This window comes from Lampris incognitus, chromosome 7 (assembly GCF_029633865.1).
Source record: "Lampris incognitus isolate fLamInc1 chromosome 7, fLamInc1.hap2, whole genome shotgun sequence".
Taxonomy (NCBI): Eukaryota; Metazoa; Chordata; class Actinopteri; order Lampriformes; family Lampridae; genus Lampris; species Lampris incognitus.
Window position 1 is genome coordinate 68,293,284 of NC_079217.1, and position 14,084 is coordinate 68,307,367.

Consider the following 14,084-nt stretch of genomic DNA (forward strand, 5'->3'; position numbering starts at 1 on the left):
TGCTGTTCAGTTTGTCACTGGTGTGTACTTGACCTTTGCTGTTCAGTTTTTCACTTGTGTGTACTTGACCTTTGCTGTTCAGTTTGTCACTGGTGTGTGCTTGGTATTTACTGTTTAGTTTGTCACTGGTGTGTGCTTTGTCTTTATTTTTCAGCTTGTCACTGGTGTGTGCTTGGTCTTTGCTGTTCAGTTTGTCATTGGTGTGTACTTGGTCATTGCTGTTCAGTTTGTCACGTGTGTGTACTTGGCCTTTGCTGTTCAGTTTGTCACTGGTGTGTACTTTGTCTTTGCTGTTCCGTTTGTTACTGGTGTTTACTTGGTCTTTGCTGTTCCGTTTGTCACTGGTGTGTACTTGGTCATTGCTGTTCAGTTTGTCACAGGTGTGTACTGGGTCTTTATTGTTCAGTTTGTCACTGGTGTGTACTTTGCTGTTCAGTTTGTCACGGGTGTGTACTTGGCCTTTGCTGTTCAGTTTGTCACTGGTGTGTACTTGGTCATTGCTGTTCAGTTTGTCACTGCTGTGTACTTGACCTTTGCTGTTCAGTTTGTCACTTGTGTGTGCTTGACCTTTGCTGATCAGTTTGTCACTGGTGTTTACTTGGCCTTTGCTGTTCAGTTTGTCACTTGGGTGTGCTTGACCTTTGCTGTTCGGTTTGTAACTGGTGTGTACTTGACCTTTGCTGTTCAGTTTGTCACTGGTGTGTACTTGACCTTTGCTGTTCAGTTTGTCACTTGTGTGTACTCGACCTTTGCTGTTCAGTTTGTCACTTGTGTGTGCTTGGTATTTACTGTGTAGTTTGTCACTGGTGTGTCCTTGGTCTTTATTTTTCAGCTTGTCACTGGTGTGTACTTGGTCATTGCTGTTCAGTTTGTCATTGGTGTGTACTTGGTCATTGCTGTTCAGTTTGTCACTTGCGTGTGCTTGACCTTTGCTGTTCAGTTTGTCACTAGTGTGTACTTGGTCTTTGCTGTTCAGTTTGTCACTTGTGTGTGCTTGACCTTTGCTGTTCAGTTTGTCACGTGTGTGTACTTGGCCTTTGCTGTTCAGTTTGTCACTTGTGTGTGCTTGACCTTTGTTGTTCAGTTTGTCACTGGTGTGTACTTGGCCTTTGTTGTCCAGTTTGTCACTGGTGTGTGCTTGGTATTTACTGTTTAGTTTGTCACTGGTGTGTGCTTGGTCTTTGCTGTTCAGTTTGTCACTGCTGTGTACTTGGTCATTGCTGTTCAGTTTGTCACTGGTGTACTTGGTCATTGCTGTTCAGTTTGTCACTGGTGTGTACTTTGTCTTTGCTTTTCCGTTTGTCACGTATGTGTGCTTGGTCTTTATTTTTCAGCTTGTCACTGGTGCGTACTTGGTCTTTGCTGTTCAGTTTGTAACAGGTGTGTACTGGGTCTTTATTGTTCAGTTTGTCACTGGTGTGTTCTTTGTCTTTGCTGTTCAGTTTGTCACTGGTGTGTACTTGGTCTTTGCTGTTCCGTTTGTTACTGGTGTTTACTTGGTCTTTGCTGTTCAGTTTGTCACTGGTGTGTACTTTGTCTTTGCTGTTCCGTTTGTTACTGGTGTTTACTTGGTCTTTGCTGTTCAGTTTGTCACAGGTGTGTACTGGGTCTTTATTGTTCAGTTTGTCACTGGTGTGTGCTTGGTCTTTATTGTTCAGTTTGTCACTGGTGTGTACTTAGTCATTGCTGTTCAGTTTGTCACTGGTGTGTACTTTGTCTTTGCTGTTCCGTTTGTTACTGGTGTTTACTTGGTCTTTATTGTTCAGTTTGTCACTGGTGTGTACTGGGTCTTTGCTGTTCAGTTTGTCACTTGTGTGTGCTTGACCTTTGCTGTTCAGTTTGTCACGTGTGTGTACTTGGCCTTTGCTGTTCAGTTTGTCACTTGTGTGTGCTTGACCTTTGTTGTTCAGTTTGTCACTGGTGTGTACTTGGCCTTTGTTGTCCAGTTTGTCACTGGTGTGTGCTTTGTCTTTATTTTTCAGCTTGTCACTGGTGTGTGCTTGGTCTTTGCTGTTCAGTTTGTCACTGCTGTGTACTTGGTCATTGCTGTTCAGTTTGTCACTGGTGTGTACTTGGTCATTGCTGTTCAGTTTGTCACTGGTGTGTACTTTGTCTTTGCTTTTCCGTTTGTCACGTGTGTGTGCTTGGTCTTTATTTTTCAGCTTGTCACTGGTGCGTACTTGGTCTTTGCTGTTCAGTTTGTCACAGGTGTGTACTTGGTCATTGCTGTTCAGTTTGTAACAGGTGTGTACTGGGTCTTTATTGTCCAGTTTGTCACTGGTGTGTTCTTTGTCTTTGCTGTTCAGTTTGTCACTGGTGTGTACTTGGTCTTTGCTGTTCCGTTTGTTACTGGTGTTTACTTGGTCTTTGCTGTTCAGTTTGTCACTGGTGTGTTCTGGGTCTTTATTGTTCAGTTTGTCACTGGTGTGTGCTTGGTCTTTATTGTTCAGTTTGTCACTGGTGTGTACTTAGTCATTGCTGTTCAGTTTGTCACTGGTGTGTACTTTGTCTTTGCTGTTCCGTTTGTTACTGGTGTTTACTTGGTCTTTATTGTTCAGTTTGTCACTGGTGTGTACTGGGTCTTTATTGTTCAGTTTGTCACAGGTGTGTTCTAGGTCTTTATTGTTCAGTTTGTCACTGGTGTGTACTTTGTCTTTGCGGTTCCGTTTGTTACTGGTGTTTACTTGGTCTTTGCTGTTCAGTTTGTCACAGGTGTGTACTGGGTCTTTATTGTTCAGTTTGTCACAGGTGTGTACAGGGTCTTTATTGTTCAGTTTGTCACTGGTGTGTGCTTGGTCTTTGCTGTTCAGTTTTTCACTGCTGTGTACTTGGTCATTGCTGTTCAGTTTGTCACTGGTGTGTACTGGGTCTTTGCTGTTCCGTTTGTTACTGGTGTTTACTTGGTCTTTATTGTTCAGTTTTTCACTGCTGTGTACTTGGTCATTGCTGTTCAGTTTGTCACTGGTGTGTACTTTGTCTTTGCTGTTCCGTTTGTTACTGGTGTTTACTTGGTCTTTATTGTTCAGTTTGTCACTGGTGTGTACTTGGTCATTGCTGTTCAGTTTGTCACTGGTGTGTACTTTGTCTTTGCTGTTCCGTTTGTTACTGGTGTTTACTTGGTCTTTGCTGTTCAGTTTCTCACAGGTGTGTACTGGGTCTTTATTGTTCAGTTTGTCACTGGTGTGTACTTGGTCTTTGCTTTTCAGGTACAAAGGGTGAGAAGGGGGCTGTGGGTGTTCGTGGAGAGTCTGGTCCAGACGGATCCCCAGGACCCTGTGGACTAAAAGGTTGTAAAGGAGAGCCAAGTCCTCCTGGACCTGGACCTAGAGGCCGGCAAGGAGAGAAGGTACATAAGCATAGCAACCACACACTTACACACTTACACACACACACACACACACACACACACACACACACACACACACACACACACACACACACACACACACACACACACACACACACACACACATACACACACACACAACAAAAACAATAACAACAACAACAGCAACAACAACAAAGCTATATGTTTTTATGCTACTTCTATTCTACAGAGATGAGTATTAGAAAATTTCCTCTCTACTCTGCTCAGGGAGATCCAGGCTTCCCAGGAGCTCTAGGAGTCAGGGGTGAGAGAGGGGAGGCAGGCAAGGCTGGACCACCAGGAGCCATCGGCCCCCATGGGCCCAAGGGAAGCGAAGGAGCCATTGGATCTAGGGGTCTGAGTCTTTACTATACACTCAACAACAAGAGCCAGTTCAACCCAAATCCGGTCAACCCATGGCCTCTGGTCTGGGCTGTGACCTGGTTCAGAAACCCTGATAAAATGCATTAGTGTATGGGTTTATTTCTCCTACTGTACGGTATTGAGAGACTGAAACTGGGGGATGGACACCACTGTAAAGAAGTAGCAAGCTATTGCTTCAGGTATTTACAAACTTTAGGGACTGACGAAATGTCTTCCTGTCACCTCAGCCTTGACATCGCAGGTTCCTCAGTTCCACACCAGCAAGTTAAACGAGCCAGTTCGGGGCTGATTTTGAGAACCAATGTTTTTCTGTGGGAACGCATTGAACGATTTGAGCTTGGTGACTGGCACTGTGTCAGTGGAAAAGGAGTACCATTTTAGCTTTTCTGCTATTGTCTCTATTTCATATTTACAATATCTACTTTTTCATAGGATCCATAATGGGCTCCATAATACCTGTACCACCAGTGTATCAAATACACAGCAAGCACATATTCCATACTGAAATAAATAGAAAACTGTCTGTCTGTCTCTTCTCTGTCAGGTCTGCCAGGGTTGACAGGTGAAAGGGGTTTTCAGGGGCCTCCAGGAGCCAATGGCTGTCTAGGACCCAGTGGCCTTAAAGGTTCAAACTCTTACCTGTCATCTTAGTAATGGTACTATTGCTTCTGTGAAAAACATTTAAATCACGAATCTCAGCTAATAAACAGTTCCGTTCACTTCAAACACAATTCAGTTTCTGCAAGAATCTTGCTTTTTAAAGCGTGTTTGAGCAAGACACTGGATCATCCCAGCATTATCTAGAGCTATAGAGTTCAGTCTGCTCTATCTAGATCTACAGATTTCCGTCTGTTCTATCTCGATCTATACAGAGTTGTCTGTTCTATGTCGATCTACATATTTCAGTCTGTTCTTTCTAAGCTATATCGAGTTCAGTCTGTTCTATCTAGATCTATGCAGATTTCAGTCTGTTCTATCTAGATCTATGCAGTAATCAGTCTGTTCCATCTAGAGCTAGAGGAAGTTCAATCTGTCCTATCTAGATCTATAAATAATTCAGTCTGTTCTATCTAGATCTGTAGAGATCAGTCTGTTATATCTAGCTTTATAAAGTTGAGTTTATTCTCCCTAGATTTATATGGTTTCATGGGTTCTATCTAGCTCTATAGAATTCAGTCTGTTCTATCTAAAGCTATAAAGAATTCAGTCTGTTCTATCTAGATCTGCAGAGATCAATCTTTTATGTCTAGGTTTATAATGTTCAGTTTATTCTGCCTAGATTTATATAGTTTCATGGGTTCTATCTAGAGCTATAGAATTCAGTCTGCTATATCTAGATTTGTAGGATATTATATATTGTAACGTGCATGGATAAGTAGACATTCCCGGACTGCCCCCCGAATTCGCTACAATATGTTCTGACTAGGTCAGTAGAGTTCAGTTTGTTCTATCTAAAGCTTTAGAAAGTTAATTCTGTCCCATCTAGATCTACTGAGCTCAGTCTATTTGGGTTTGAAATGGAGAAAAAATTCTGTGGTCAAAGGTCAGGCTTTCAGTTCCTGAAATGTGTTTTTCAGGCAACATTGGGCCTCCTGGAGATCCAGGACCAGCCGGTCCCAGAGGAAACCAAGGACAAGACGGGATACCTGGATCAGCCGGAGAAAAAGGAATCATGGGAGGTAGGAGAGGAGCAACCTCTACCAGGGTCTGTAAAACAAGTGTCAAGACCCTATTAAAGATTGAGTAAAAGCTTCTCCAGACATCCAAATTGTTTTATCAACTCGAGGTCTGGCCTTGGCAGATTATGAGAGGACAGGAGAGAAGGAAGTGGAATGAGACAGTAGGGGACTCAATATAAAAATGAATCAAACAAAACATGAATGGACCAAACCAGTTTAAATGGAATTATACTCAAAACTCATGATTCTTTTTAATTTCACATTCCGTATTCAGAGGAAACATGGCAACCACTTCCAGGTATTTGATTTGATTTATTTTGAACATGTAAAAAAAGATAGAAAAAAAAAACAAATTAAAAACAAAACAATAATATTAAATTGAAATGAACAATAAACCTACACAAGGGCGAGGGCGCCCACTGCCACGGGGGCTGGGCCAGTCCAACAGGTCAGTCCAAGTCCAGGTGAGCCAGCTTGAAGCGATCCAAGGAAATGTGTTCCGGCTAACCACAGATGTCCACAACAAAGTGCATGTTCCCGGTCTCCAGGACATGGAGTGGGCCATCATAGGGAGGCTGCAGGGGACCACAGTGGATGTCACGGCAGATGAAACATATTGTGCTGACTGCAGACTTGCGGGGACGTGAGACTGTGGGAGACTGTGTTGCAAAGTGGGTTCAGTGCAAAAACCCTGCCGTTATCCATAAGCATGGTCTGTTGCTAGGCTGCAGACCAGGGAGCAGTGGTGTTGGGGACAAAATCCCCTGGGACCAATAGTCGCTGGCCGTAAACCAGTTCAGCGAATGAGGACTGGAGGGCCTCCTTAGGGGTGGTCCTGAGGCCCAGCATGACCCATGGGAGCCTGTCGATGCAGCTGCTGTCCTTGAGGCTGGCCTGAAGAGCATCCTTCATAGAGCGATGAAACCATTCGCACCACCCGTTGGCCTGCAGGTGGTACATGGTGGTGCAGTGGACCTTCACCCCTAGGCTCTCTGCGACTGAGTTCCAGAGCTCAGATGTAAACTGTGAGCCCCGGTCAGAGGAGAGGTCAGATGGGGTGCCGAACCGGGCGACCCAGGTGCCGATGAATGCCCCAGCTACCTCTGTGGACATCGAGTGGTCCTGTCCACCATTTTGAGGAAGTATATAAAACCATGGGAGGGGGGCAGGGGGCCCACCAGGTCCACGTGTATGTGGTTGAACCTCCTTCAGGCACCGGGAACTGCACCAAGGGGGCTTTGGTGTGGTGGTGCACTTTAGAGTGCTGGCATTCCACGCAGGTGTCAGCCCAGTCTCTCATGTCTTTTTAGAGCTTGTGCCAGATGAGCTTGGCCACTACCAGTCTTTGAGGTGTTTTTTTTTTTGCCCGGGTGGGCGAGGCCATTGACAGTGTCAAAAATATGCCGTCTCCATCCAGTGGAAATGACGGGCCAGGGCTGACCCATGGAGACATCACACAGGAGTGTGGTACCAGCGTCGTCGAAAGCTACATCCTCTAACTGCAGCCCTGTGACAGCCACTCTGAAAGCCTGCACATCCGGGTCGGTTGCCTGGTCAGCTGCCATGTGGGCTTAGTAAAGTCCCAAGCGGATGACCCCTGCAATGGCCTGGGAGAGGCAGTCGGCGACAAGGTTGGTTTTGCAGCAACATGCTGTACATCCGTGGTGAACTCCGAGATGTAGGAGAGCTGTCGCTACTGGCAGGCAGACCATGGCTCAGCCACCTGGGCCAAGGCGAACATCAGTGGTTTGTGGTCAAAAAACGTCGTGAACTGGCGGGCAGGGAACAGAAGTGTCGAATGGTGAGGTAGAGGGAGAACTCGCCCTCTTTATGAGGGGGAAGTAGAGGTAGAGGGCGAGGTAGGCTTGTATGTATGGGAGTTCGCGAATCAGGCATTCATAACCCGGGGACTACCTGTACCTGCATGTATCATGAGTGAGTGTTCTTCGTGTGTGTGTGTGTGTGTGTGTGTGTGTGTGTGTGTGTGTGTGTGTGTGTGTGTGTGTGTGTGTGTGTGTTGTACTAGTCATTGTACTTGTGTAACATGGGTGTTTATGGGATGCATTGTTGCCGGGTGCTGTGCTGAACTGTGTCTCATCTCTTGCCGTGTCTGGAGTTGTTGACAGATAAATACAAACTGTGCATCATACCACACTGCTGTAACTGTTTGCTGTGGTATGCTGCCTGGAGAAGGTCTCTTTTCAAGCCCCTGGAGGGGTTTTAGGCAATTCTCCTTCACATCTTCTTTCTAATTATATACTGTATCTTTTTAAAATGTTTGTACGTATGTGTAAATAAAGAAAAGAAGCAAAACAAACGACTCTGGAAGTAAAAGACAGAGCGGGGATGAAGGTGGACAGCTTGTGAGCAGGGTGTGAAACATCACAGACACATTAGAATCTGGCTGCTCAGTATTACTAAGACAAACATGATCACACAACACCACATCAGAAGTATGCCCCTTATTATGAGCTGGCTCCTTTCTTTGGACTTCCCCCCTTTTTCTTCCCAATTATATCCAGCCAACTACCCCACTCTTCCCAGCCGTCCCGGTCTCTGCTCCACCCCCTCTGCTGATCCGGGGAGGGCTGCAGACTACCACGTCTCCTCCCATACATGTGGAGTCACCAGCCGCTTCTTTTCACCTGACAGTGAGGAGTTTCACCAGGGGGACATAGCGCGTGGGAGGATCACGCTATTCCCCCCAGTCCCCCCCCCCTGAAAAGGTGCCCCGACCAACCAGAGGAGGCGCTAGTGCAGTGACCAGGACACATGCCCACATCCGGCTTCCCACCCGCAGAAAAGACCAATTGTGTCTTTAGGGACGGCTGACTAAACGAGCTGTCTACTTAACAGATTAAGATTAACAGACTCAGAGGATAGTAAATCAGAGATAAAACAAGACGTGCAAGGGCAGAAAGCATGTCACCAAGGGTAAGAAGTCCGTGGTATCCACCCATAATAAAAGAATGAAGTTCAGAAAACGCTTGACTAAACTAGTGTTAGTCGCAGGTGGTCTCTAGACTAACATACAGGGTATCAGATGGTGGCCATTTGAAAGAAAATCCAGAGTCCAAAGAAGAGACGTATTAAGAGAGACAGGGGAGCATGTGTAATTATTATTAAACATGACAGCTACACACCTCACTGTCATGGTTGGTTGTATGTAGTGTATGTAGTTAGTGGCTCTTCAAGCTTTGTCATGACCTTGTTGTGTTGTTCTTCTGGACTCACTGGTGTCATCTGACATATCAAGATCAAGATCTATCTTTGTTCTGGTTGGTTGTTCTGTCTCATCAGTGCCAGGAGTTGGAGCTCAAGGACCGGATGGAGAAATGGGCCACCCTGGTGAGTCACACTGAACTAAACTATACTGACAAAACCAAACAGTCAAGACCCAACAACAAACAAGACCCCATAACATTTGATCAGACCCAACAAGATCTCATAAGAGCCAGCTTGACCACACCCATCAAGCCAAGAGTGTAATGGGCTGACGTTCACCTCTCTTCTAGGGCTGGAGGGAGATGAGGGGACCCCTGGACACTGTGGTCCTTCTGGGCCCCCGGGCCCCCTCGGAGACATGGGACCCCCAGGGGTCGGTGGCCCAGCAGGAAATCCTGGCAGCCCTGGCAGGGATGGCATCTGTACTGAAGGTCCTAAAGGAGACAGGGGTCCCAACGGAGCACTGGGACATACAGGTGATGTTAACCCTTGTGTAGTTGGTACAGTCACATAAGTTATGTGTTGGCTAAGTATGATGACATAGGAGACATGTGACTTGATGTGTTGCTCTCAGCTACACATACACATACACATACACATACACAACAATATACAAATGTGTGCATTGATATAAGACAGCCATCAATCCATTATCCAAACCACTTATCCTGCTCTCAGGGTGGCGGGGATGCTGGAGCCTATCCCAGCAGTCACTGGGCGGCAGGTGGGGGGACACCCTGGACAGGCCGCCAGTCCATCACAGGGCTTGATATAAGACAAGTGTATGCTAATTATATTTAGTTTTGGTATTCTTATATTTAGTGTTTTTTTTTCATTTACACTTGATATAAGACAAGTGTACATATAAAAACTAAATATAATTAGCATAAAAAGCAAAAAAAATTGTTTGAGTTGATATGCAAGTATGGACAATAAGACAATTGTAACAGACTAGACAACAAGACCAGTTCCTGTGAGGCATGAAACTCAGTACTACACAGTGGGAAATAAATAAGTACATAATATTTCACAGATCCTGTAGCTTAGCTTTATGCTTCAGTGTGCCCCTGCATGTGATAGGTGCAGGAGTGCAAGCTGGATGAAAGTGAACATGGCACCATATCAAGCAACACATGAGACAGGAGTAATAGTCAAAGAGTAAAAAGTAGTAGAACATCACCCCCCCCCCCTTCTTCTCCCCAATTCTGTCTGGCCAACTACCCCCCATCCCATTCTCTGCTCCACCGCCCCTGCTGATCTGGGGAGGGCTGCACACTACCACATGCCTCCGATACATGTGGGGGGACGTATTTATAATGTATGCCCGTGTCTACCATAGTTGGCATCAAGTCACATTTTATTTGTCCAGCCCAACAACAAAAGGTAGTCCCTCAGGACTTTACAATCAGTATAGTATGTAACAATATATTGTTTTAATATTTCTTTCAGTTGGTTAGCTGAGGCTCTGTATGGCAAGAAAGATGACTGACTTGAAGTTAACAGGCTGCTCAAAGAAGGTTGAATTAGTTCATCTGGACACAACCTTTATTGACATATGTTTCATCACTCATCTAAGTGACCTCTTCAGTCTCAACTGACTGCAGGTGTCCCCACCCTTATAAACAATACAGTGTCCTCACCTGACTGCAGGTACCCCCACCCTTATAAACAATACAGTGGTACAATATTATGCCGATGACACCCAGCTGATCTTGTCCTTTCCTCCCTCTGACACACAAGTAGAGACACACATTGCTGCGTGCTTGACTGACATCTCGGAGTGGATGGCGACACACCACCTGAAGCTCAGTCTGGACAAGACAGAGCTGATGTTCCTCCCGGGGAAAGGTTGCCCGCACCGAGACCTGGCCATCACCATTGACAACACCGTGGTGATGCCAACTCGGACTGTGAGGAATCTGGGTGTGATCCTGGATGACCAACTGTCCTTTGCTGAAAACGTTGCATCGGTTGCTCGCTCCTGCAGATTTCTCCTCTATAACATCAGGAGGATTCGCCCATTCCTCACCGACGAGACGGCACAGGTGCTCATCCAGGCTCTGGTCATCTCCCAGCTGGACTACGGCAACTCCCTCCTTGCTGGCGCCCCGGCGTCGGCCATCAGACCTCTGGAGCTTGTTCAGAAAGCTGCAGCTCGTCTGGTGTTCAACCGCCCTAAGTTCTCCCACACACCTCCTCTTTTCATGTCCCTACACTGGCTCCCAGTAGACTCTGGTGCTAGCCTACAGGGCAGTGAAAGGAACAGCTCCTTCCTATTTCCAGGCCATGGTCAAGGCCTACACCCCCGCCCGACCACTTTGCTCTGCTGCCTCGGGACGCCTGGTTGCCCCGTTGCTCAGAGGCCCCTGCTGCCGATCGACCCGGTCACGGCTCTTTTCTGTCCTGGCCCCACAGTGGTGGAATGAACTCCCCACTGATGTCAGGACAGCGGAGTCGCTGCCCATCTTTCGGCGCAGGTTAAAAACTCACCTCTTTAAGAACTACTACCCTGTTACTTGTTCTTAGCACTTATTATATTCACGCATTAAAAAAATAAATCTCTTTCTTGCGCTTTTACTTTAGCACTGGTTTTGCTCTTAGATGCTTGTTTAGATGCTCTTATGACCTCTGATGACTAGTAGTTCTCCTGATCTCCTACGTTAAATGATGCACTTATTTTAAGTCGCTTTGGATAAAAGCGTCAGCTAAATGACTGTAATGTAATGTAATATATAATGATCCAAACCAACACCCAGTTTCATATGCAAATATGGGCATGACCACTAACCAGCATTCCTCCCTATCAAGGATGTGCACATCCTCATCCTTGAAAGAGTGGCCACTGGCCTGAAGATGGTGTAGACTGTGGAGTCCTGGCCTGTACATGGGTGTAGACTGTGGAGTCCTGGTCTGTAGATGGGTGTACACTGTGGAGTCCTGGCCTTTAGATGGGTGTAGACTGTGGAGTCCTGGCCTGTAGATGGGTGTAGACTGTGGAGTCCTGGCCTATAGATGGTGTAGACTGTGGAGTCCTGGCCTATAGATGGTGTAGAGTGTGGAGTCCTGGCATGTAGATGGTGTAGACTGTGGAGTCCTGGCCTGATGTGTTAGCTCTCCTGTGTTGTGTCATCCTCTTGGCCAGCGTCTGTTTAGTTTCCCCAATGTACGAGTCACGGCAATCCTCCTGGCAGTTAACAGCTACATTATATTGCTCTGTTTGTGGTGGGGGACCCGATTCTTGGGGTAGACCAACTTCTGGCATAGCATGTTTTGGGGTTTGAAAGCAACTGAGCCTAAACAGAATGCATTTTATATAGCCCTTTTCTAGCTCCAAAAGCCACTCAGAGCACTTTATAATTAATACCTCACATTCACCCTTGCACCTAAACACCGATGGCGGTGTCAACCACGCAGCCGTGCGAGGTATATTTAAACCATGCATCCATGCGAGGTATATTTAAACCATGCAGCCATGCGAGGTATATTTAAACCATGCAGCCATGCGAGGTATATTTAAACCATGCATCCATGCGAGGTATATTTAAACCATGCATCCATGCGAGGTATATTTAAACCATGCATCCATGCGAGGTATATTTAAACCATGCATCCATGCGAGGTATATTTAAACCATGCATCCATGCGAGGTATATTTAAACCATGCAGCCATGTGAGGTATATTTAAACCATGCAGCCATGTGAGGTAAATTTAAACCATGCAGCCATGTGAGGTAAATTTAAACCATGCAGCCATGTGAGTTATATTTAAACCATGCAGCCATGCGAGGTATATTTAAACCATGCAGCCATGCGAGGTATATTTAAGCCATGCAGCCATGTGAGGTATATTTAAGCCATGCAGCCATGTGAGGCATATTTAAACCATGCAACCATGGCGATCGTTTCTGCATGTCGTGAATGGCAGTGAAACTGTTGTTTTTGTTTTTGTTTTTTTCTGGCCACCAAGTAATGTATTGTGACTAAATTTGGCTGTATTTTTTGTTGTTGTACTACTCTAATCTACTCTAATCACGCTGTTAAAAAAAAACAAAAAACATCCTAATTCTGTTGGCTAAACTATGATTTCCATGGTAGACATGATGACAATACAGAAGCTAGCGCACAATGCATTCTGGTACATGTAGACACTATGGGAAAAAATCTGTGAGCAGGATAACACCATCAATACAGTACACACTGAAGACTTTACTGCTTCAGTTGCTTACAGTACTCATCAGTACAGTCTGCAGATACACAAAACCACAAGTGAACTTTCCCTTTTGTGTCGGTTCACACTGTACATCATTGTTCTCAAACATCTAAATCTCTTCTCTATATCTACTTACTACACGTGTGTGTGTGTGCGCGTGTGTGCGTGTGTGTGTGCGTGTGTGTGTGTGTGCGTGTGTGCGTGCTTATACTGATGTTTTTCTTTTCCTGTGTCTGCAGGGAAGCAGGGACCTCGTGGCGCCCCAGGCCTTCCGGGTCCCGGTATCAAAGGAGAGAAGGGCTATAAGGGTGCTATGGGCCTGCTGGGAATAACTGGTTTCCATGGAGAGCCTGGTTCCCCGGGCCTGCTGGTCAGTTCCAATGTAGTACAGATATCCAGTTAATCTGTAAACTTCAAAATGGTCGACAACTTTCAGGGCTTTTTCTGGTATGTTAGTGGGAGATGAATTTTCGATCAGTAAAAAGAAAATGCGGCTTGATGCCTCGAGCCAGCCTGGAAAAAACACGGCAGAACTACAAGTAAAAAAAAGAAAAAGAGTGTGACTTGGGAAGAAGCCATATATGACCCATGTACTCATGTCATTCACATGCCTTGATGCTGCTCAATAATCCAGGTAGGAAAACCAGCGAAGGTTGAACCAGTTCATCTGGACACAACAATTACTGACAAAAACGTTTCATCATCATCTGTAGGTGACCCCTTCAGTCTCACCTGACTGCAGGTGTCCCCACCCTTATAAACAATACAGTGTCCTCACCTGACTGCAGGTGTCCCCACCCTTATAAACAATACAGTGTCCTCACCTGACTGCAGGTGTCCCCACCCTTATACATAATGCAGTGTAATACTATTACCTCACAAGAGAAACCATCGACCAGATTCATATGCACATATGGGTGTGAGCATTAACTAGAGTTAAGTGCCCATGTGTTCCATTCACAGAGGACTGGGCGATGTTCCAGTCAAAGCTTTGTAAGGGCCCAGACACACCAAACCGACTAGCGGCGATGAAGGCCAACTATTGCGTTGGCTCATGTCACGTCACAGTTGGTTTCATATTTGCATATGAAACTGGCCATTGCTTGCGGTCGTTATGCCACTGTATTGTTTATAAGGGTGGGGACACCTGCAGTCAGATGAGGACACTGTATTGTGTATAAGGGTGGGGACACCTGCAGTCAGGTGAGACTGAAGAGGT

The 14,084-nt window shown here is 45.8% G+C and overlaps 1 protein-coding gene across 1 annotated transcript in view; it reads left to right on the top strand.

The window, feature by feature from the left end:
- The window catches only part of LOC130115333 (collagen alpha-1(IV) chain-like), a 204,537-nt gene that overhangs the window by 147,159 nt on the left and 43,294 nt on the right, over positions 1-14,084 (top strand). Inside the window, exons 37-43 of the mRNA XM_056282942.1 lie at positions 3,207-3,346; positions 3,596-3,722; positions 4,296-4,376; positions 5,329-5,430; positions 8,731-8,778; positions 8,946-9,131; positions 13,105-13,235. Of these exons, the coding sequence (XP_056138917.1) occupies positions 3,207-3,346; positions 3,596-3,722; positions 4,296-4,376; positions 5,329-5,430; positions 8,731-8,778; positions 8,946-9,131; positions 13,105-13,235 (815 nt within the window). The remainder of the gene's footprint in view (positions 1-3,206; positions 3,347-3,595; positions 3,723-4,295; positions 4,377-5,328; positions 5,431-8,730; positions 8,779-8,945; positions 9,132-13,104; positions 13,236-14,084) is intronic.